Raw genomic sequence first — 23,214 nt, 5'->3', positions numbered from 1 at the left:
ATGCCCCCCCCCCCCCCCCCCCCCCCCCCCGTCCCACACCCCAAAAAAAAAACTTCGTCTCCCTTAATAGTTGCAAACCACTAACGCAGTAAGATTGAACCAGTGCTAGCCCGTTCCAACTGTTCCAATACATTTAATAAAAAAATAGTGCTTTTAAAGAATGATAAAGTAATATTATGTATAAATTATGAAAAGATTCCTAAATGAAAATTTGAGAAATTTATTATAAAATGATAGGAACATCAAACCATACAAATCATTGGGTTAAATACTTCTGAATTAAAAATAATAGAAAGTTTTGGCACTGTTCCAATGTTTGTAGATTTTTTCCCCAAATCGAGTCAAGCATTTTCTCAAACATATTTACTTACTATGAATTCCAGCTAAAAAATATAGATTGTATCCAATATTGATCAAGAACATTAAGAGATATTAGAAGCCATTTTGTCAAAGTTAGTATATTCAAGCGTGACAAATCGAGAACCTTATGTGACCCTAATTACCAAGACTAAGCATAAACTTTTGATATTTTATTCATATATAACAGTTATGTCTGTTCAGCGCTATAAAAATTGAGTACTTTTATTCCTCTTTTGAGTTTGTTATCCTGAAACTATGTGACCTTCTGTGGAAACAATTTGTAGCCTCACTGACACTTAGCACTATAATAAACAAACAATTTCATTATTGAAAATATAGCACAAAACAAAGATTCCATTGGCGGATTTTCCTAGTTTCTTTCAACGGCCTTTGTTTCCAAATTTTTGTCCTTTCCTTGTATGTGCTAAAATATAGACTCCATGTGCTAGAATGCATGAAACGAATTCTATTTGACTGCATCTTTACGAATTTTGGCAAGTTATTGCATTTGGGTTATTTTGGTAAGAAATAAGACTAATGTAAAATGTAAAATAAATGAGCATTGAGTTGCAAGTTAAAATTCTAGTTTTTTCCTACTCTTTTGAGTGTGGAAACTTTAAAACATTGACTGCTTTGCAAGACTTGCGAACATCTATAGGGGATCGGTTTCCTTCTACATGTGTGAGCCCATCATTCTCTATTGGGTGTTCCATTCTTGTTTTTGCTATTAACATATTTAGTGACTGCTGCGTAGGCATGATTGAAATTTTGTCAGAGTGTGATGCATGGCAAATTCTTTTTTGGGCATGAATCTTGATCATTGTTGAAATTTTATATTTGTTCCCTATTTTTCTTATGAAATTTAAAATTTTAAAGGTAATTACATCATAGATTGGAATGAAAGACCTATGTTTTCTGCTCACATTCTAAAGGTGGCAACTTTAAGCTAAACTTTAGAGTAACCTAAGAACCATAACTGTTTATGCATTTTCATTGTGCATGTCATCTTAGGTAATATTAGCAAACGTTTGGGACATTGCTCGAGGAATTTACAAAGAATATATTTAACACCTTAATAATAGGATCGAATGAAAACGAAGATTCCTGAAGTTAGACGCAAATAGTTGCAATAAGGTATAATTTGACATTAGTAAAGTTCCTTAGATTTACAATTTTTGCAACATTCCTCGAGCAATGTCCCAATTTTTGCAACATTAATCTAACTTTAATAATAAAGTAGATCAGGTTAATGGAATTTTGATTTTTATATATTATAGTTTTATACATCAAAATCAGAAACATAAGAAAAAATGATTTCTAATCCGTTCACAAAAGCATAACATACATTCAAATAGTTCCTAAATCCCAAAAAACATTTCAATGAAAACTACAAGACAATGACTTCTTAAAATGGCGTAGGAAGCCGACAAAACTTCCTCACAAGAGAAAAGTATAGTTCTTCGATCTGCTGGAATAAAATTTGACAAAAAAAAAAAGCCATATCCATGCATTGCATCAACTTTATTTAAGTAGAGGATGGATAGAAATCATAAGACATCATCCAACATCATCCAACTGGATAGAAACACATATGCATGGATAGGTTAATAGGACATCATCAAACATAAATAGATTGACACCAAAAGTTGTGAATAAAACTTTATCCTCCCTATTCAATGTGCTTTTGCAAGGACAAAAACTTAATAATTATTTTTCCCTTCAAGTTAAGAGAAAAGCATCCTCTACTTCATTCAAGTGAATTTTCAAACATTTACCTACGACATAACAAGGAGTTATGCATATTCTCCTGTCTTTTTCCCCGTCAATTCCTCTCAACTTTTATTTCTTTTATTATCGCTTCCTTGCAGTTTTACATTTATTTGAAACTTATCAATCTAAAGAGTTCCAAACATAATATACCACTGTGATTCTTTGTTCGTGCGTCAAAACTACAAGACCCAGAACAAAATGCATTGTGATTCGCATCCTTAGCTGCATTATGCTTCTATTGGATGAACTGAAAAAATGCTCAGAGATTTGAAACCTCAATAAAAGATATCAAATTCAGTAGTTTATTTTTTTCCTTTTTTTTTTAATTAAAGGTCCAACAAAGATTTTGGGCTATGTTTATAAAGAAAAACTGTCTGATAATATGCATTTCTAGGCATTGGTCATCATGGATCTAGACATTTGTTTATCTAATGAAATTTCTAAAAAAACTCAGCAATTTAACATCTCAAAGGCTTATAGCTTCCCGGAATCTTCCCACTCATTTAGATAATTCATCAAAGTTGCATTGCATCACAACTTAGAGTCCCCTAAAGCAATCTTACGTAAGGCAGGTTAATCTAGGAGGCATTAAAATCAGCAGAGTGGAAGATTAACAAACCAATATGCAGATAACCCAGGAACCAAATGCTGAAGGCAACCTTTTCCTTATTTCCACCACAATTCCAAAGAATCAGAAAGCAGAACAATGAAGAAAACAGCCATTCTATTAAGTTATACTTTCAGATGTTAGCAGAAAGGATTATTGGAGATCATTGAAGCACTGAGCATGATGAAAGTTGAAAAGAAAAATTGATTTCAAATCTTTTGACATAATTAATTAATAAAACGTAATAAAATCAGAAGACAACTTCAAAACAATAAAAAGAAGACATCAATATAAAAAAATGTAGTACATAAAAAGGCTAGCACAAACCTGTCCAACATTATAAGCGGACAAAGAAGGTAGAAGAAGACTGAGAGATGGCCGATTACCAGAAAAGGTCTGCAAATCATTCATAGACTAATCATTAATAGGACCAATTAAAAGAAACAAGTAATGGAACTTTCCAATGCATAAGCAGAAAAATAAAAGAAAAGATGAACACCAGTAACCTTATGAGGAATTAGGTGACTCCCCACATTCTCACTCTGTAGCTGTTCCGGGGACTAACCACAAAAAAATTGGTAAGAGGAATGATTATGCACAAGCTTAAAGCATAATATTGAGTCTCACCTTCCCATAAGCCAGCGCATCTGGCTGTGCAAAGAAATTAGACATAAGCTCATCATGATTGCTTACAATTTCTCCTGCAGAAGGAAAAAATTACAGGAGCAGTAAAAACAATATCAGATTATAAAAGGCCTAAAGCATGCCTTCTGGATAACATATTGATCAACTATTGCCAGATCTGCTATACCTTTCAAATACACAGGCCGCTGGCTTTTGACAACACCAATAAAATCACAAGGAATAACCCTTCCCTGAAATTTTACAAAAATGAATCTTAACAAACAAAACATGTATTTGAATGTACACATCCAAATTCCATATAAAAATGCAATATGCATGAATGACTATAATAATATAAAAGTCCTTTCGAAGCTGAAAATTGTTAAGGCCTTAGTGGAGAAAACCCAAAAATTGACGGGGTTGTTGAGAAATTAAATGAAAAAGGTTATAACGTGAAATGCATGACTAAAACCAAGGACTCCATAATATTTTACCTAGCTCATAAAGAGCAAAAATTGTATGGATACCATGAATAACTATGATAGGAGAAATTTCTATAGATCCAAAAACTGAGAAGCTGAAATAAGGCAGCTGCATGAGTGAGAAGAGAAATTGTTAATTGTGTTCAAAACATATCGACTGATGGTAATACAACATGAAACTCTTTTTACTCAAATTCTGTTCAAACTACCTTGACCTGCTCCGTTCCCTTCCAATGCCATATATGAATGATCTTTTGCCCTCCTATACATGCTTAAACTACCTTAGTTTGTCTTCCACCGTCTTATCTTCAAAAGATGGCATCCCCACCGTCTCTTAAATATATTAATTTCTCACTTATTTCTTCGTAGTTTTTAAAATATCCATTTTAAAATACAAATTTTAGTGCTCTAAACTAGAACTTCAGTAACTTCATTACTTTCACACAAGAAGGTATAGAACATAGCTAATCTAAAATGAAATTTTAATAATTTAACTTGCAGAATTCATGTTAATCTAAAATCTACAATAGTCATGAGTACAACACCATTCAATAATTTGTTTATTTTAGAAATTATGTCTTCATATGCATCAAAACTCTTTTGACAGATCCGATATACTAAGCCTATCAAACCATGATATTACTTGTTCTAATAGAATTCACCCATGGCAATTTTAAATACACTGAAGTTGTGTAGTATGTACTTCAGACAGGTTTATTAATCCCAAGACCTTATATTTTAAAGTTTTCTCAAAGTGTTTAGTCAAACTATTCATAGAGATCACGAGAGGTTTCAAATATTAGAACTATAATTTGTAAACAACATCCAACAATATAGCTCAGCTTGAAGCATCTATATTATCAATATACAAATATTTGAAACTAAATTAAACCCAATTTTTAATAAAAACTCATTGGATGATTCACAATTATATCTAATGTGTGTGCGTGTGTGTCCATATATATATTCAAAGGGTGGTATCTGAAAATAACGCTCCTCATATGTGCTAACCGTTTGCTTACCAACTTGTCACCCTAGACGGGCGCCCCTAGACGAGCCGCACCCACCCACCCACATACCCACACACACACACACTCACACACACACATATATATATTCCGCCAAAATAAAAATATCATTGATAGATACAAAGATTTTAGTGAGCGGGTGCTACAAGCACACTCACAAGACATACAAGACTCAAAAGGTACAAATATACCCCAAAAAAAACTAGACAATTTCCCCAAAAAGATAAAAGTGGTTTGCAGGCTTCTCGGGAGCTTAATCATGATGAGCAGGCTTTCCTCTCTTCCTGGTTCTAGAGAGGGAACAAAATACTAAACTGTGATGAGGGCTTCCACCCAAAACGAGCAAAGCATCCTCCTATAAATTTCTGAGTTCCTTTAGTCCTTTTTTCTTTTTCCTGATTTTATAAACTTGTCAATCATCTTCCAAGAGTTGGCCCAACTTATCACTGAATTGCCCATCAATGGGAGCAATTTCTATCTGTTGCACACCTTGAACTTGGCACTCCGCCAAGGTTTGAGGGCCTTCAACATCAACAATAACTGTTTCCATAGCAAATGGAGCATCTTCTGACACCAAAATGAGAGTATCCTCATTTTCAGCAAAATGAGGGGGCTGAGATAGTGACAGGTGCTCCTCTGAGGCAAAATCAGTGGCAATATCCTTCTAATTGCAGTTTCCACCATATTAGCAGGTGGAATAAGTGCACATGAGCAAATTTAAACCATCCAACAGTAACACAAATATCTACAAGTAAAACATCTAAATTCACACAACAAATCACTATAAAAAGGAAAACAGTTCAAGAAGAGACTACAAAATTATCATAACTTAATGTCTATCAGCTGCAGTTTTTCTTCTATAAATTAAGCCTTTACTATTAGACATATCAACCTACAGTTTTTCTTTTCCTAAAGGAAATCATTAATTTCAACAGAAAATTTGATTTGGTGAGCAATTATAATTTAAGTATGCATTAAATTATTATGTCAATACTATGCATGAATTACTAAAAGAAATGTAATACATTACTTTATAAAACTATGAACCCGAAGGTACATCTTTACCATGTCATTTATCATATACAGGTACATCACATCCCTACTAGTACCATCAGAGGGTAATCATGTATGAATTAAACTTTTATATTTTATTAATTTTAAATTATCTCATTTTAAATACATTGAACAATCATTTTCTTTTTTTCTTCATTCATTTCCTTTAATTCTTAAGCTTACAACATGCATACAATTATAAAAATAATTGTCTAAAGCATTAAAAAAACTTTATTTAATAAACTTTAATTTAATACATATAAAAAAAATAATTACTCAAGTAAAGCCTGAATGCATTTCTTTTTCCCTTACAATGCTACCTAATTCAACCTCTAACCTTCTGCTTTTAATAACCAATTAAAATAAACATGTTATTAGAATTTAGTAAATAAACAAATATTTCCATTCAATTAATTAATATCATAAAACCCTAAATGCCCATAAGGTTTTAGTCTTACCTTGACACATATGACTTAATTTTGTGCACGAGCCGTCTCCCTTCTCCTTCACACCAAAACCTTCCACTTACAATATATGATTTCAATTCATAAACATTAAATGTTAATATTATAACCTCCTTAATTATCTAAGTTATATATTTTAAGACTTAAACTAATCAAATACTCACACAAACACACACATTCTAATATTATATATATAACATTATATTAATTAACTTATTTAAAAATCTAAATTTTACCTTAAAAGCATCCAATTGTTTGTCGTACGCAGGCCCGGTGACTCCCTTCCTCATCTCCTCCACGAGAGCACAGTGCCTCTTTTTCCCCTTCCTCTACACAAGCATAGCATCGAATCATACCTCCTTTGTCTTTGGTCGTGACTCACCTCCTCTGTCTTTGGTCGTGACTCAATCCGACACTGCAAGCCCTCGACGTCGCTTCCACCTCCACATGGTACCAGCACATGAAGCAACAACTTCCAACTTACTTCTCGACTTCGATCGACTAGGGCCGGCACAGGACCACACACATGTGATATTTCTCCTTCTTCCTCTTCCTACGCACGAGAGAACAGTATTGAAGCGGCCCGACCACCTTCCTTCACCTCTGAGGTTTCATTTCTCACCCCTCTGATTCCATCTTTAGAAAGAGGGCAAATGATTCTTAAGTCGTAATCAAAGGGAAGTGCATCCTTGGTGTCTAATTGATTTAATATAATTATTACTATTTGTTTAATTTCAATTATTACAATCTCTCATTCTTATTGAAATTCTTGTACTCAAAATTTAAAAATAATCATAAAAGCAAACATACATCAAATGAAGGCTGTGAATATCTTTCTTGCATCTCAAAAACTCTGCCAAAAGCATCCTTCTTTGATTTCTGCTTTATTACGAAGCTTCTTCACATCATAATCGAATATTCTTTCGGGCTCTTCAATTTAAGTCAAATAATGTTGAATATCAATTGAGTCTGTTATCGCCCTTCTAGATTCATCTGCAATATATTTTCTGAGTGAAGAAACATGAAAAATATTATGTACTTCTTGCATATGAGCTGATAAAGTCAATTTGTAAGCTACCTTCCAAATCCTCTCCACAATCCCATATGAACCTACATATATGGGGCTCTATTTTCCTGTCTTTCCAAATCTTTGCAAACTCATTAGAGAACTAAGCTTAATAAAGACAAGCTCTCCAACTTTAAACTCAACATGTCTGTGCTTGGTATCGTAATATTTCCTCTATCTATCTTGCATTGTTTTTAATCTTTCTCTGATCAATCTAATCTTCTTGGTAGCATCATCAACCAAGCCAGCTTCACTTATTTTTCTTTCACCTATTCAGCTAAACATAAAGGAGCCCTACACTTCCTTCCATACAAAGATTCATATGGAGTTATCTCAATGCTAGTCTGATAACTATTATTGTATGTAAATTCTATTAAAAATATATGTGATTCCCAACCTACGCAAAAGTCAACAACACATAACCTTAGTAAATCCTCCAAACTCTGGATAGTCCTTTTTGAGTGGTCATTCGTATAAGGGTGAAATGTTATACTGAAAGTTAATTGGGTGCCCAAAGCTTCTCGAGCATTTTTCCACAATTTGAAAGTAGATATGTCATCTCTATCAAAGACAATAAACTTTGACACTCCATGCAATCTCACAATTTAATCCACGTATAATTTGGCTAATCTCTCCACTTGATTTGTTTGTCTAATATGAAGAAATGTGCAGACTTAGTTAATCTATCGACAATTACCCATATAGCATCTCAACTATATCGTGATTTAAGGCAACTCAATCACAAAATCCATCGCAATCTCTGCTTATTTCCACTCGGGGATCGACAAAGGCCGTAAATGACCTCTAGGATGCTGAAGTTCTTCCTTCACTAACTGACATAAAGGACACTTAGCCACAAATTTTGCCGCATTCTTCTTTAATTCTGTTCACAAAAATGTTATCTTGAGACCCTAATACTTACTCCATGAGTGAATAGTACATTCAAATAAATGAGCATTCTCATGAATTTCCTTCTTCAAATTATCAACTTGTAGAATATAAACCTTGCATTCAACAATTTTGTCAATCCTTTGTCACAAAAAAATTTAAATTTTGTCTCCCCAAATAAATTTTATTTTAACAGTATTTTTTTTTGCAATCAATAGTGACAGTTTTTAATCATCCAATCCATGCCTAAAATCGTCTCAAACTCCACCAAGGGTAAATAATAAGTTGTGCATCAAAATTTTTTCCACTAATCATTAATTTCACCACATGAATGATTAACCTCCATAAAATTACCCTTTGACATTCTAAATGATAGTATCACAAGTATTAAGATGATATTCAACTGCATCACTTTAACCCTGCTAGTATAACCTTCTGAGCACCTGGATTCATGAATGGAAGAACTATCTGCCTTGAGAGCCCCAAGGAAACATGGATCATACGAATCATATTTTGAATGTCCCTCCTTTGAGCAGCTTCTAAATCCAGCTCAATCCTTTTGTCTTTCGACATTAAAACAGAATTACCATCGATTCCAAGAGAAATCAATGGCTTTCTAAGCATATCCTTCAGTCCAGACAAAAATCGGTAACATTTCTCCTCTACATTTGGAATCAATTGAGGTGCATACCTTGAGAACATGGTGAATTTTGTCTTGTATTGCATTATTGAGTAATCACCCTATACCAGCCGGATAAATTTATCCTGCATTTGTCTCATGGCTTACAATGGTATAAACCATTCTTTAAAGGTGTTCACGAATATGTCTCATTGAATCATGTGGCTGGCTCTACCCTCATATTTCTCCTGTAATTGTCCTCACTACTATCTCTATGTTCATCCCTCTAAGACAAAAGTGATCAGTGCAACTCTCCTATCAGGTGGACAAGCCAACCCATAAAGAATATTTTCAACTCTCAGCAATCAGTTTTCAGCATTCAACATACGTGCTCCTTATGAAAAGAGAGGTGGTCTTATATTCTGAAATAATTTCAAATATTTGACCATATGGCCTTCCCCACTGTAACTGGAATGAGTCTGAGAGTTCCTAATCAGTTGAGTTGCTGCAATCATTTCCCCAACAAATGCATTTGTATTCATAGTAATTTGTGGGGTGCATCAACTTCTACTACATTTTCTTTAGCTTCTTCCCCTTAACTTTCAATATTTCTGAAATAACATAAGAAAAATTTTAATTACACAATTTAACCCTTTATTAATATTACTTATAATGAATTAATTTAATCATCCTAGTGGCTCTAATATCACTTTTATCCCCAGTCTGATAACTTAAAATTAGCTAAGTCAGGAACTGCAATCGTACGACATTATCATTTCATTTTTTGACATCTATTTTTTTTCCAGAAACTTTCATTATAATAAAAAGCTACTACAACAACAACAAAACCTTTATCCCACTAAGTGGGGTTGGCTAAATGAATAGTTTTTCTCCATTACATTTTATTTAGTGCCATATTTTCATTTTATTCTAATAAATTAATATCAATTTTTATACTATATGCCCAAGTCTTCTGAGGTCTATCTCTGTTTTTTTTAACATAAGTCAAATCTAAAACATCTACTCTTCTAATAAAACATCTACTCTTTACTCTTCTAATCAAATCATCAGATGGTCGACGTTTAATGTGACCAAACCATCTAAGACGACTACCTAATTTTGTCTGTCATTAGAGCTACACCAAACCTCACGGATATATTCATTTCGCATTTTGTCTCTAAGTGTAAAGCCACTCATCCACTTAATCATTCTCATCTCGGTAACATTTAACTTAGTTTATGTTTCTCTTTTAAAGGCCAACATTCAACATCATAGAAGATTGCAAGTCTCACCACCATCTTATAAAATTTTCGTTTATATCTAAACGGTACTTTTCTATCACCCAATAGGACTAAGCATTCCTCCACTTCAACCAACCAACTTGAATTCTACAAATAACATCCCCAATAATATCACCATCACATTGAACAATAGACCAGAGATATATAGAGTGTTCAAACCTTTTAATAATTTGATCTCCTATAGTTACATTTATGTCACTAGAGCTACTACTACTAAAATTGCATTCCATGTATTCAGTTTTAATTCTACACAAATGAAGGCCTTTAGAATCCAAGGTAGACCTCCATAATTCAAGTTTCTCCTGAGCTTTTTCTTTCGTCTTATCCACGAGAAGGATATCATCAGCAAAAAGCATACACCAAGGTACATCCTCCTGTTAAGTGTCCAGCAAGATCATCCATAACTAAAGCAAAAAGATACGGGGCTTAAAGCCGATCCTTGATGTAAACTAAGGACATAGAAAAATATTTGGTCATTCCTCCTTTTGTTCGAACACAAGTCCCAGCTCTTGTATACATATCTTTAAGGACTTGAATATAAGTCATATCAACACTTTTCTTCTCAAGAATTGTCCAAAGGATATAAATAATCCACTAATAATCCGTAAATGCAAATAAAGAAATTTAAATCATTCATAGTAACAGAAATTTCTACAAGTAAAACATTTAATTAAACAACAATATATCGTTATAAAAAAGAAAATAGTCCAAAAAGAGACTGCAAACACATCATAACATGATACCTATCAATTTTAGTCATTCTCTTGTAAACAATATTGTTCAAACCAGACGTATCAACTTACATCATGTCTTTTAAAAAAAAAAATCATTATATTCAATCGTAAATTTGACTTGGTGAACATTTATAATATTAACATGTATTAAATCATTATGTTAACACTATGCATGAATGACCAAAAAAAATGTAGTTCATTTCTTTATTAAACTGTGGACTTATAGTTATTTTTTTCTTTCTTGTTTCAATTTAAGTAATTACTATTTTTAATGTCTTTAGAGTTACATTAGAATTAGCATCATAACGGAAGGTATCCTAAAAAATGTACCAAAATGTATAGTCAAAAATTTGTACCCAAAGGTACACCTTTAATATTTTTTTATCATGCATGGGTACATCACATCCCCTGTCAATATCATCTTGGGGCAATCCTATATGACTAAACCTTTACATTTCATTTCTTTTAAATTGCATACTTTTAAAGACATTAAAAAATCATTTTTCCTTTTCCCCCATTCATTTTCTTTAATTTTTAAGCTTACAACATACATAAAATCATAAAAATAATTGTCTAAAGCATTAAAATAATTTTTTTATTTAATAAACTTTAACTTAATATATATAAAAAAATAATCACTCCCTTGAATCCTAGTTGCCTTTCTCTTTTTCCTTTTAATTCTATTTGATTCAGCCTCTAATCTTTTGCTTTTAATATCTGATTAAGGGCCCGTTTGGGGCCGCTTTTCTGCGGCTTTGCGGCCCCGAATCGCAAAAAATAGTTGTTTGGCTCGCAGCGTCGCGACACAGCGAAGTTAAAGCGAGAGAAAAGCGGGAAGCGATATTCACCCTGCGACAGAGCTTTTATGTCGCGAAAAGGATCCTTTTGCCCCTCCAAAAACCCTCGTTCCTCCATCCTTGCTGCATGAGTTCTTCTTCCTCGACCCAGACCGAATCCCGCGCCCTTTCTTCTTCCCGCCCTCGTCGCCATCTCGCCTCGCCTGTGTAACGACCAGGACCGCCACTCTTCTCCCGCATGAGTTCTTCTCCCTTGACCGAGAGACGAAGCTTTTATGCTCTCCGTCGAGCGTCTCCCTCACGCGGCTGCTTTCTTGTTTCTCTTGGCGTCGCGGCTTTGATTAGGGCACGGCATCCCTCGGCTGCCTCCCGTTCCCGGTGCGTCGCGGCTGCTTTCTTGTTTCTCTTGGCGTCGCCGCTTCGATTAGGGCACGGGATCCCTCGGCTGCCTCCCATTCTCGGCGTCACAAGCTTCACACGACAAGATGATTTGCACCTTTCTCACCCCTTTCTTCTTTAACCTCTTCTTCTGCGTCATCTTCTATAATTTTTTTGTTAATTCAGTTTTTCTAAAATTTAAAATGTTATTATTACAATATGAATCACGACAAGTTTAAGTGCACTTTGACAAATTACATGTAAACCAATGTCCTCCATCTCACATGTGTCAGCCTCTTTTATGATATGAAGGAGAAAAAATGTTGCCTAAACTAATTCGACAATCCAATTTGATTAGTTTAGGCTCCGAACGAGCTCTCGTTCAATCAATCTTGTTCAATCAATTTTCTTGTTATTTTTGTCCTAATAAGCTTAACGTCACACGAAGAAGAAAGGAAATGTTTAATAAATGACATTCATCGCTACGTGGTGTAATTGAGAGAATTTTCGGTGTCTGGAAAAAGAAATGGGTGATACTTCGTGATATGCCTTCCTACAATTTTTCGAAGCAGGTACAGATTGTCTTTGCTACAATGGCTCTTCATAATTACATAAGAAGACAACATTCTCGTAGCGATATCGACTTCTATTTGGCGAAAGAGAACGAAGAAAATGTGCCTTCGGAAGCATTTGAATACCGGCTAGGTCAATCTTTCACAGAATAAAAGACCGAGGCTTCCATTGCCTTCACTGTAGATGGGGAAGGTGCAAGCGAGATGGCAAAGCTGAGGAAACGAATTACTGATGAGATAGTATGCCTGAATGAAGAATTTGAGAATTTATTAGTTGAATATTATTAAAAATATTGCTACACTGATTTTTATTCAACTTCATATTTATCTATTCCGTTGGAAAGATTTGAAGATCAAATATTTTTACATATATTTCCAACCAATGTTTTCTGGTTATAAAAGTTTTAAGTTCATGAATTTGCATTTATAATAAAGTTAATTTTACTGATGCTTTCTATTTCCTGTTAGTAAACAGTTTTAACTACATGGTTTTGTTTTATAATAAAGTTGATTCTCAAGCTTTACATACATAGCATAGAAATCTTATTTGACATATTTGACATCAAACGGATGAATTTAACATATTTGATTTCACTGATTTTATATTTCAATAATTATGATTTTTGTCTTTGATCTGGCATAGCTACATGTATATATTCAGTGATTGTCAATGATGAATCTTGATTTTTGTCTTTGAAGGTAATAGATTGTGTTATGCACTTCTTAATGACTACGGAATGGAAGGACTTTATGCTTCCATGGAGCTTTTTATGGGATCTTGAATTTAGCTTGAAACATAAAATGAAAATGATTGATGGCCGAATACCATCTGATCTTGCGTAATTGATAAATCCGTTAATACAAGAGAGTTGGGTGGTATGTGTGCAAATGCTTGGTTATTAACTGCTTATAAGAATGATTTTTTGGCTGGGAAAGAGGACTCATTTCTCTTATTTTTTTGGTTCAGTTATATGGAATTAACTTTTATTATTATTCTAGTTAGGATACAGGAAATTTGTTACTTTTATGTGGCTGAACCTGCATCGTTGAATTCACAACAATTTTTTGATAATTGGAACTTCATTCATATAAAATTTGTAGGGGCATTCACATAAATACAACCTATTTTAATGCTTTTTATTGCTGAAAGGCAAAATGAAGATTTTAGGTCCATTGTTTCAATGCTGCCACTCTAGAGAAAAAATACACCATTCTTACCCATCCTGTAGCTTTCGGGTATCTCGGTTCAGGTTCTTTAGGGTACGGACCACTTGTTGTTGGCCCCAGATGGTTGGCATATAGCCGAGCTCCTGTTATAGTGTGTTCTTTAGGTCCATTGTTTCAAATTCAACCATGACATTCTGTGTTAGGATTGCATTGGTGCAATAGATGATACCTACGTTGATGCACGAGTTCCAAATAATGAAAAGATTGCATTCATTGGTCGCATTGGATCTCCAACACATAATGTCATTGGTTCGAGGATGAATGTTGTCCGTATCATTACTTTTTTGCACTTAATGGTATACAACAACAGCTATTGTATAGATAATTTCAGTGGTATGAATTGCTGCAGAAATGAAATGTATAGATCATATTTTGGAGATGCAGTTAGGAATTTTATTGAGCTGCAGTTATGAAATGTATACAACAACAGCTACTGCAGTTAGGAATTACAAAAATGGAGCTTTTGATGCAGTTATGAACAGTTAGCCTTGGTCATTATATCCCCCTTCTTCTCTACATTCATTTAGGTGTTTTTTTGATGCAGTTGACATACATATTGGATTCAGATTTTTGGAAGGTTTACATACATACCACTTTACAATATTTTTTGTTGCAGTTATGAGTAGGAATGTTTACATATATACGACTATGCATTCTCCTCTAAAATATATGTTTGCTACAGCTTTTTATCTTTAGGAGCTTGCTGAAATTCTTCATTTTAGCCTGAAGTATGTTGGAAGGTTTACATACATACCACTTTACATGTTGTGCGCCAAATGAGTTTGCGGGTAAATGTAGCTGGGTAGTTTTGCCACTTTAAGGTTTTTTGTTCAATAATATCTTCATGCGCTGGAATGTTTTATACCTCAAACTGCTGCAAGGAATTGGGAAACCTTTTTTCTATTGAATCGTGTTTAGATATGTTAAAATCTTCATTACTGATGTATGAAAAGCTATATTGGTGATATCTTCAATGCGGTATGAAATTAAATTTGGTATAATATGAAATCAAAGGTTCTGTGATCTTATTGCATTCGTATGTACACTGCAATTGGTAATCCATAGTTGGTACATTCATTAATGGTGGATGCATCCATGCTTTGGTAATATTCATATTGCATTGTGTTTTATTGCAAAGCTGATCATATGAAGGAGTAATATGAAGTTCACGTTTTAGATATGTCAGTAAAAATGAACTGAGTGATATAAAGTTCTGTTTTCTGTAAGCATATTTTGAAAGTTGGGTGGAATTTGAAGAGCATGTGTTTCCCTATAACCAGTTCTATTTTCTGTAAGCAGCTCTGCTTCCTTTTTTTTTCCTTAAAAGCAACTCTGTTTGACATGGTTGAATGTCTGTTTAACATCACCTGCAGTTCATACCCAATATGTCGGAATCTGCCAGCTACATGAAATGCATTATCTTACTTTATGAAGAGGAAAGAATTATAATTTGTACAATTTTCTTAGATTGTATGTATTACAAAAGGATGGAATGTATGAAGATACCCCAACAATTTTTCTTTAGGTTCCTTTATCGGTTGGTTATGGAAAGGAGTCATTGTTGATTGGAAGCCATGTAATTTTTTTTCTATTGGATGTAGGTCACATCGACCGAACCACGTAAATTTGCACGAGTTCCAAAGATGTTTGAATCCTTTCCCGTGGATGTAGGTGCATTGGTGCAATAGATGGTACCCACGTTGATGCACGAGTTCATAATAGATGATACCTGTAATTTCACGCACAAGTCGTCCCTCTTCTCCTTCATACCAAAATCTTCCACTTACGATATCTGATTTAATTCATAAATTTTAAATGTTAATATTATAACTGTTAGAAGTTATTTCTATTAATTTTGTTGCCTTTCCCGTTATTTTCTTTACTATATATTTCCTATGTTATGTCTTTCCTTTTTATCTTTTGGGTGTTATTAGGAGAAATTTGGATATTATATCTTTTCTTTTTTAAACCCCTTGTGTCATATATTTATACTCCATTTGATATCAACAATATTATCTCACTTTATTCCCAAAAGGTACATCATATTAAAGCCACAAGATCTTACCATTACCGTTGGGATCCTACCCTAGTCGTCGGAACCTCCCCTGCAAGCCTTCCCTTACAATTTTTTCTGGCAGCCGAACCTCCCTTGTCCTCTGGATTCCTTCCCTGCAATTCTTAGCAATTTTTTATCGCCACAGAACATTCTTCATATCGTTTGCATTGTAACGTCCAAAATTTGAGAAATGAAGTGAGTTCAGCCAATTTTAAAAGTACCACAAATTTTGCGTCCTTTGAAAGTCAACTGAATTATTTTATAAAATTCTATACAAGAAGCCGATCAAGTTGATATAAAATATTGTGTATTAATTATGAACGATTTGAGAAATATAAAATTTTGAGTTATAAGTATAATTAAATTAATTAAACTTCATTTAATCATAATCCCTCCCTTAATCAAACAGCTGCATTGTTCACAATCGGCATCTACATTTTTATTCATTTCTTTCGGTCGAATAGGACACCGAGTTTCCAATTCCTTCCCCTCCTCTGAATTCCTCTTCTCTTGTGATTTCCCCCTCTCCCTCACAGCTGTAGTGGCTCGGTAAGCGGCAACCGGCGACACTTGTTATAGTGTCGGGACGCGCGAGTAGGTGATTTGATCGGGGCACAAGTTAGTAGCAGCCCACAATTTGTAACTCTAGGGTGATGTTGGTAGGTGTGGATCCCCCTCTCAAATCATTTGAGACATTCATTTCCTTATGTACCCTTTTCATGTTTGCCTCGTTTTTTGTGCATCTCATTTCCAATAGCCGTCAGAGGGGCCGAAATTATATCAGAAGTGTCAAATGATTTAAAAGCTTTCGTACGGGTTTTAGCATGATATTAGCGAGGGGAAAGTGAAAAATAGAGTGTTAAGAAGAGTTGGGGAGAGAAATTGGCAATATCAGAAGGGCAAATTTAATGCTTATTTATAAGTTAATCATGATGAGAGCCAAAATTTTAAGAATTCCTACGATGCTTGTGAATTCTCAGGTTATCTATACAATGCGGTGAGCTCGAGGCGAGTGTCTGGTCATTCTTCGTAGTGTTGCTCTGCCTTATCAATGTTTGATGCAGGATTAATGATTTAAATATCACAATGAATGTTATGAGTAGACTATTACATGAGTGATTGCAAGTACACCAGACAAGGATGTATTCTCGACTCCTGCTATTTATACGGGGACGAAGCTCTAGGAAGCATTAAGATTAGGTGGTGACAGAATGTTATGGAACTGTGAGTATTAGGGGGGGCTATTAATAACTGCTATGTTGGGGAAGTCCAATCTTTATCCATAGTTTATATGATATTTGAGGCAAGATAACGACCAATGATGAAAAGACATGAAAATAGTTGAGTTTTATACATTAAACAATTGACATTGTTATGATTATATATGATAAACAAACTATGAACATGTTTTTTATTATACTTATGATTTCATTCTTATGCCTACATATTACACTGTAGTCTTTATTTTTTTATTACCTGCTCTCTTTTCATGTTCTCTACCATGCTAACATATTATTACATATGAGTAGTCATGTACAGTTTCCTACGAACATGTAAGTTTCTTTTTCATGTATAAAAAATTATGTTAACTTTGATTATTTCTCTAAGCTATTTGCTCAGACTTCATTGTTTCCTTTTAAGTGGAGGCAACGAGAAACGAGACGAGTAGTTAGGTGTGTCTTTGAGCAACTTTTGCGCAAACTAATTTTGGATCTTGTACATATTTTTTTGGGACGGACTTTTATCATATTGGATTTAACAGCTCTATATAGTTTCCATATTTTGAATCATATAATTTTAATGTTTTCTAGCATATATATGAATGAATTATGAAATACAATGTATAATGTATGTTGCGGCAATCTAGTTAGACTAATTCATCACCTACTAGATCATGATTATCCAAGTCAGAACAAGTGTTGGTGAGAGTTGGTCTGAATAAATTGCCAACTCTACCGCACCTTAGCCGACTCTTAAAGGGGGGCTAGTTGGGGTGTGACATATTTCGCTACAGTTTTCTATAGTTATCTTACCCTTACGCTGCAGTTTTCTGCCAGTTATACCATTATACGGCTACTGGGCGTTTTTCCGCAGCAATTCGTTTTTTTAACAAAATATCTGAAGGATGTTCTTCTGTTGTAGTTTTTTGTAGTTTTTTGCAAAACTATTGAAGCTCCTCCTTGCAGTCGAAACTCTTCCCTGTAGGACCTCCCGCTGTCGGATCTCCCTCCTGTCGATTGTATCCTCCACTACAGAACCTCTTGTGCTGATAGACTAATAAGGGACTACTCCATCTATGTCCCGGCATCCGAACCTCACCTTAGGCTCGGTTGGAATTATGGCGAAATCCACCACCGAGCTTCCTTTTGACAGTGCCCTTGAGTTCACGAGAGGATTGGCACCTACCACTATTCCTCCGCAGACCGGAGGACAAGAAAATCACATGAACTTTTTAATTATAACCCACAAACTCAATGGCTCGAATTTCCTCCAAATGTCTCAAGTCGTGTTGTTGTTCTTCAAAGGTTTGGGTAAATTCAACCACCTTACAAGTACAATTCGTGAACCTCCAAAGTCTGATCCAGCGTATGCAGCATGAGAAGTAGAGAACTCTATAATTATGTCATGGTTGATTATTTCCATGAAGACCTCAATTGGCAGTTCTTACCTGTTTCTTTCGTCTGCAACTGCTTTATGGACTGCAACTCGCAATACCTACGCGAACGTAGGCAATTCTGGATAACTCTACGAGGTGTGAAATAAGATCCGCGAGGCAAAACAGGGGTCGAAGACAGTGACACTGTACTACAATGACTTAATTTCCTTATGAATGAAATGTTATCTCTACTATGACTATAACTGGGACTCCCACGGATTTGTCCCTCTTCAAATAAATTCTAGAAAAGGATCATACGTTTCAATTTCTGGCAGGCCTGAACAAGGATCTTGATAAAGTATGGCCATATACTTGGTTTTGATTCTCTTCTTTCAATCCGGACACCGATGTCCGCCAAGAAGATAGACAAAGACTTGTTATGCTCAGCAACTCCACTAATTCAGCCAAATCTTTCAGCCTTGGTCTCCAACAGTGTTCCACACTGGCACCTCATCTTGCCTCAATCACACCAAATGTGATTTCTGTCACAAACCCTACCATACCAGTGACAATTGTTGGAAGCTACATGGGAAGCCGGCCAATAAATCTTCAACCAAATCTTTCGCTGCTAAAGGTTCCGCTACAACCTCAAAATCCACAACCGTTCAGCCTGCTCCCCACTCGGACCATCCCCGAATCACCAGACTCCATCAAGATTCAGATGGAACACTTAATTAAACTGATTGAATCCAGTCAACTCTCCTCCAGCCCGTCGACCACTCATGTTCGTCAAGATAACCTTTCTATGACACTTATTGGTTCTTAATCTTCTCGTCTGTGGATTAATGATTTAGGTATCACAGACCACATCACTAGATGCTCTCAAGCCTTCTCAATATACTCTCCATGCTCAAGGTGAGACTCTATTAAAAAAAATAATGACTCGTGTAATTCTATTATGGGTAAATGGTTGGTTGTATTAACAGTCGAACTGACTCTGGGATTCATATTACACGTACCTTTGCTTAAATGTAACCTCTTATCAGTCAGTAAGACGAGATATGACATTGATTGTGTTGTTTATTTCTCTCCTGATATTTGTGTCTTTCAGGATCGTCGTTCGGGGAGGATGGATGGAACTGCTAAGCGGGTAGCCAGGCTCTAGTTCTTGCAAGAAAATGACATTGATGATGAAGACACTCAATCTAATAGTTTTAATTTTTCCTTCTCTACTGCTTGTCCAATTATGCATTTACACTATCGGCTGGGTAATCCCAATTTTCATAATTTAAAATAATTGTACTCTCTGATATTTATTAATAAGAATCCATCTACTTTTATATGTGAAATTTGTCATTTAGCTGACATTATCGTGTTCTATATCCACCCCACTGCTACACCCCTTCCTCTCCATTTTCCCTTATTCATAATTATTTATGGGGACCCTCTCGAATTGCAAGCTACACTAATGAACAATAATTCCTTACTCTAATTGATGATCACACTCATATGACGTGGATCTATATATTAAAGGACAAATTTGAAGCTGCAGTCACCTTCAAAAGCTTATATTCCTTCATTTTGACCCAATTCAAAATCTTCATTCAAGTACTTCGGACCGACAATGATTGAAAGTACTTTAACTCTATTTTAGGAAAATTCTTGGTGAGCAAGGGCATTCACTATCATAGCTCTTATACGGATACCCATCAACAAAATGAAATAGCTGAATGAAAAAAACCGACACTTTCTCGAAGTGGCACTTTCCATTATTTTTCAGACTAATGTAATTAAACAATTTTAGAATGACATCGTCCTTACCGCCGCCCATCTCATTAACAAAGTTCCCCCACAAAAATCCACAACTTAGGATCCTATTATCTGTCTTAATGTTGTATTTTCCTAACAACCGATTTTTCACCATACTAGATCCCACAATATTTGGGTGCACGACATTTATTTGGAACACTACACCAACTCAAATTAAACTTGATCCCCACTCGATTAAATGTGTTATTTGGCTATTCAACCACTCAAAAAGACTATAGGTGTTTTGATCCTACCACCAGTAAAATCTATGTGTGTCGATGTCTCCTTCTACACTTCCCGTGTATCCTACTTCCCGAACACTGCCTCGAGTGAGGCGTTGCTAGATTTTCTAGACACTTCCTTTTTCCAACTCCATTGAATATTCCAACTACTCCTACAGCCTCTTTGTTCGAGGAACCCTCAGTCCCACTAGATCCATCACCAATCAGACCAACATCACCTCCATCCACTACGTGTCTATACTCGACCTACCAAAACCGACGGTTGAGACTCGTCCCAGTGCCCTTACACTCGAGTCCGCTGCCCCACTCTGACAACTCTGAAACGATGCTCTCTCAATTTACGAGGATCACTCCTACTCTGAATGAGGAGTTGAATTCCCCCATTGAGGTACACAAACAGGCATGCAGTCTTTATCCCTTGGCAAAATATATCTCATTGATGGATCGTTATCAGTCATCCACTACTGAGGCAACATTGGCTTACCCGTTTTAGAAGTCTGCAGTCATGGACGAGATGAAGTTCTTCGAAGAAACCATATGTGGGATGTTGTTAATCTTCCTCGAAGAAAGAAAACAGTAGTTTGAAAGTGAATTTTCAGCACCAAATTTAACTCCGATGGATCTTTTGAACGCAAAAAATGTGGTTTGTCGCAAAAGGCTATTAAAAAATCTATGGAGTTGACTATGAAAAGACATTTGCTCTGATAGCAATAATAAATGTCATTTGGGTTTTGTTGTCCCTTGTCGTAAATCTTAATTGGCCCTTACTCCTGCTTGAAGTCAAGAATGTTTTTTCTTAACGGCGACATCGCAGAAGTGTACATGTCTCTCCCACTGGGCTTTGACTCAACCTCTTCCCTTGACAAGTATGTCGACTACGAAAATCTATTTATGGAATGAATCAATCCCCCCCAAGGCTAGTTCAGCCACAAGTTTTGTGGGCCATGATTTCTCGTAGGCCCACTCTGATCACACAATATTCTTCAGTCACTCAGCCGATGACCGTATTGCCATCCTCATCTTCTATGTCGACGACATCGCACTGATCTGTCGACCTTGGACTCTCTCAAAGCTATCATAGCCACATCTTTGGAGATGAAGGACTTTGGTTCTTTATAGTATTTCCTAGTTATGGAAGTAGCTCAGTCATCTCGTGACATTAGCCTTACCCAACGCAAACATGTGACAGATTTACTAACTGAGACAAAGCTACTTTTGTGCATACCTTTAGCTATTCTGATGGATCCCAATGAGAAATTGACAAAAATACCGAATGCATTCTGGTGAACAAGGCACACTACCAATGAATACTAGGGAAACTCATTTACCTTGCACATACACTCCTGAATATTTGTCAAGTCGTTGGTATTGTCAGTCAGTTCATGCATGATCCCTATAAGAACCATCTCAACATTGTCGATCGGATCCTCCGCTACTTCAGTTTTGTTGTTCTCTCATCACACCTCTCGCTCAATTGTTGTTTATACGGATGTCAATTGGGTCGGATCCTTACATGATCGACGATCTACCTCGAGTTATTGCTTCTTTTTGTGGGAAAACTTTGTCACTTGGAAAAGTATAAAAACAATTTGTGGTTGCCCGGAGCAGAACTGAAGTCAAGTTTCGTTCTGTCCCTAGAATATGTGAAGCCCTCTGGTTGTGTATTATGCTCCGCAAGTGACGTATTCCGGTCTCCATTCCTCTGCAATAATTTTGTAATAATAATGTTGCCATCAGCATGCTCATAATCTGGTCCAACGTGATCATATCAATCATGTTGAGATTGACCATCCCTTTATCAAGGAGAAGCTCGATTCCATCCACTGGACAACTAGCAGATATTCTCATAAAGAATATTCCTTAGTCATTGTTTAACAAATTCAAATCTAACTTCAGCACGATTGACATTTATGCTTCAACTTATTTTTTTCCTGTTATTTCCTTTCCTATGAATTTAGGTTCATATTATTATATCTTTCCTTTTTATATCTCTTGTATTAGATGTTGTTTATACCCCTTTTGATATATATAATATTATCCTGAATTATTCCTAAATCCTACTATAACCTATTTAATTGATTAAATTTATATATTTTAAAAATTAAGCCAAATTAAATAAGTCACTCACACACACAACTAAATAAAATACAGGCATATGTATATATATATATATATTAAATAGAAAGCCCAAAAAGGCTAAAAAGGCTAATATATTAAATAGAATGAAAGATACATATACAATGTGTGGGAAGATCCAAACATGGCACCATGCCCACACAAAAATCATAAATGATTCCAAAACTAAAAAAAACAGAAAAATACATTAGATACTTAAATAAAAAACCTAACAGTGTCGAAATATATAGTATCCGAAATAAACCTAACAGTGTCGAAATATATAGTATCAGGTGGCTAGAGAGCGACCCAATTTGGTCTTGCCTCTGCCTCTAATTCTAGGGCAGACGCACGCTAATAAGCTGATAAGATGATTGTCATTGCCAATAGTAAACAATGTATCATCCAATATATTCCTGTATGCCG

At 35.2% G+C, this 23,214-nt stretch overlaps 1 protein-coding gene across 5 annotated transcripts in view; it reads right to left on the bottom strand.

Moving 5' to 3' along the window:
* Window positions 1-23,214, bottom strand: part of LOC110031398 (glucose-6-phosphate isomerase, cytosolic) — a 70,660-nt gene that overhangs the window by 16,293 nt on the left and 31,153 nt on the right. For all 5 annotated transcript variants that reach the window (XM_020734573.1, XM_020734575.1, XM_020734571.1 and 2 more), the window contains exons 18-21: window positions 3,549-3,612; window positions 3,365-3,438; window positions 3,244-3,297; window positions 3,065-3,133 (exon numbers count right to left, since the gene is read on the bottom strand). In XM_020734573.1, the coding sequence (XP_020590232.1) occupies window positions 3,065-3,133; window positions 3,244-3,297; window positions 3,365-3,438; window positions 3,549-3,612 (261 nt within the window). The remainder of the gene's footprint in view (window positions 1-3,064; window positions 3,134-3,243; window positions 3,298-3,364; window positions 3,439-3,548; window positions 3,613-23,214) is intronic.

The sequence above is a fragment of the Phalaenopsis equestris genome, unplaced genomic scaffold (genome assembly GCF_001263595.1).
Source record: "Phalaenopsis equestris unplaced genomic scaffold, ASM126359v1 Scaffold000804, whole genome shotgun sequence".
NCBI lineage: Eukaryota > Viridiplantae > Streptophyta > Magnoliopsida > Asparagales > Orchidaceae > Phalaenopsis > Phalaenopsis equestris.
Note: the sequence above shows the minus strand (reverse complement) of the source record. Positions and strands in the feature narration are given on the sequence as shown.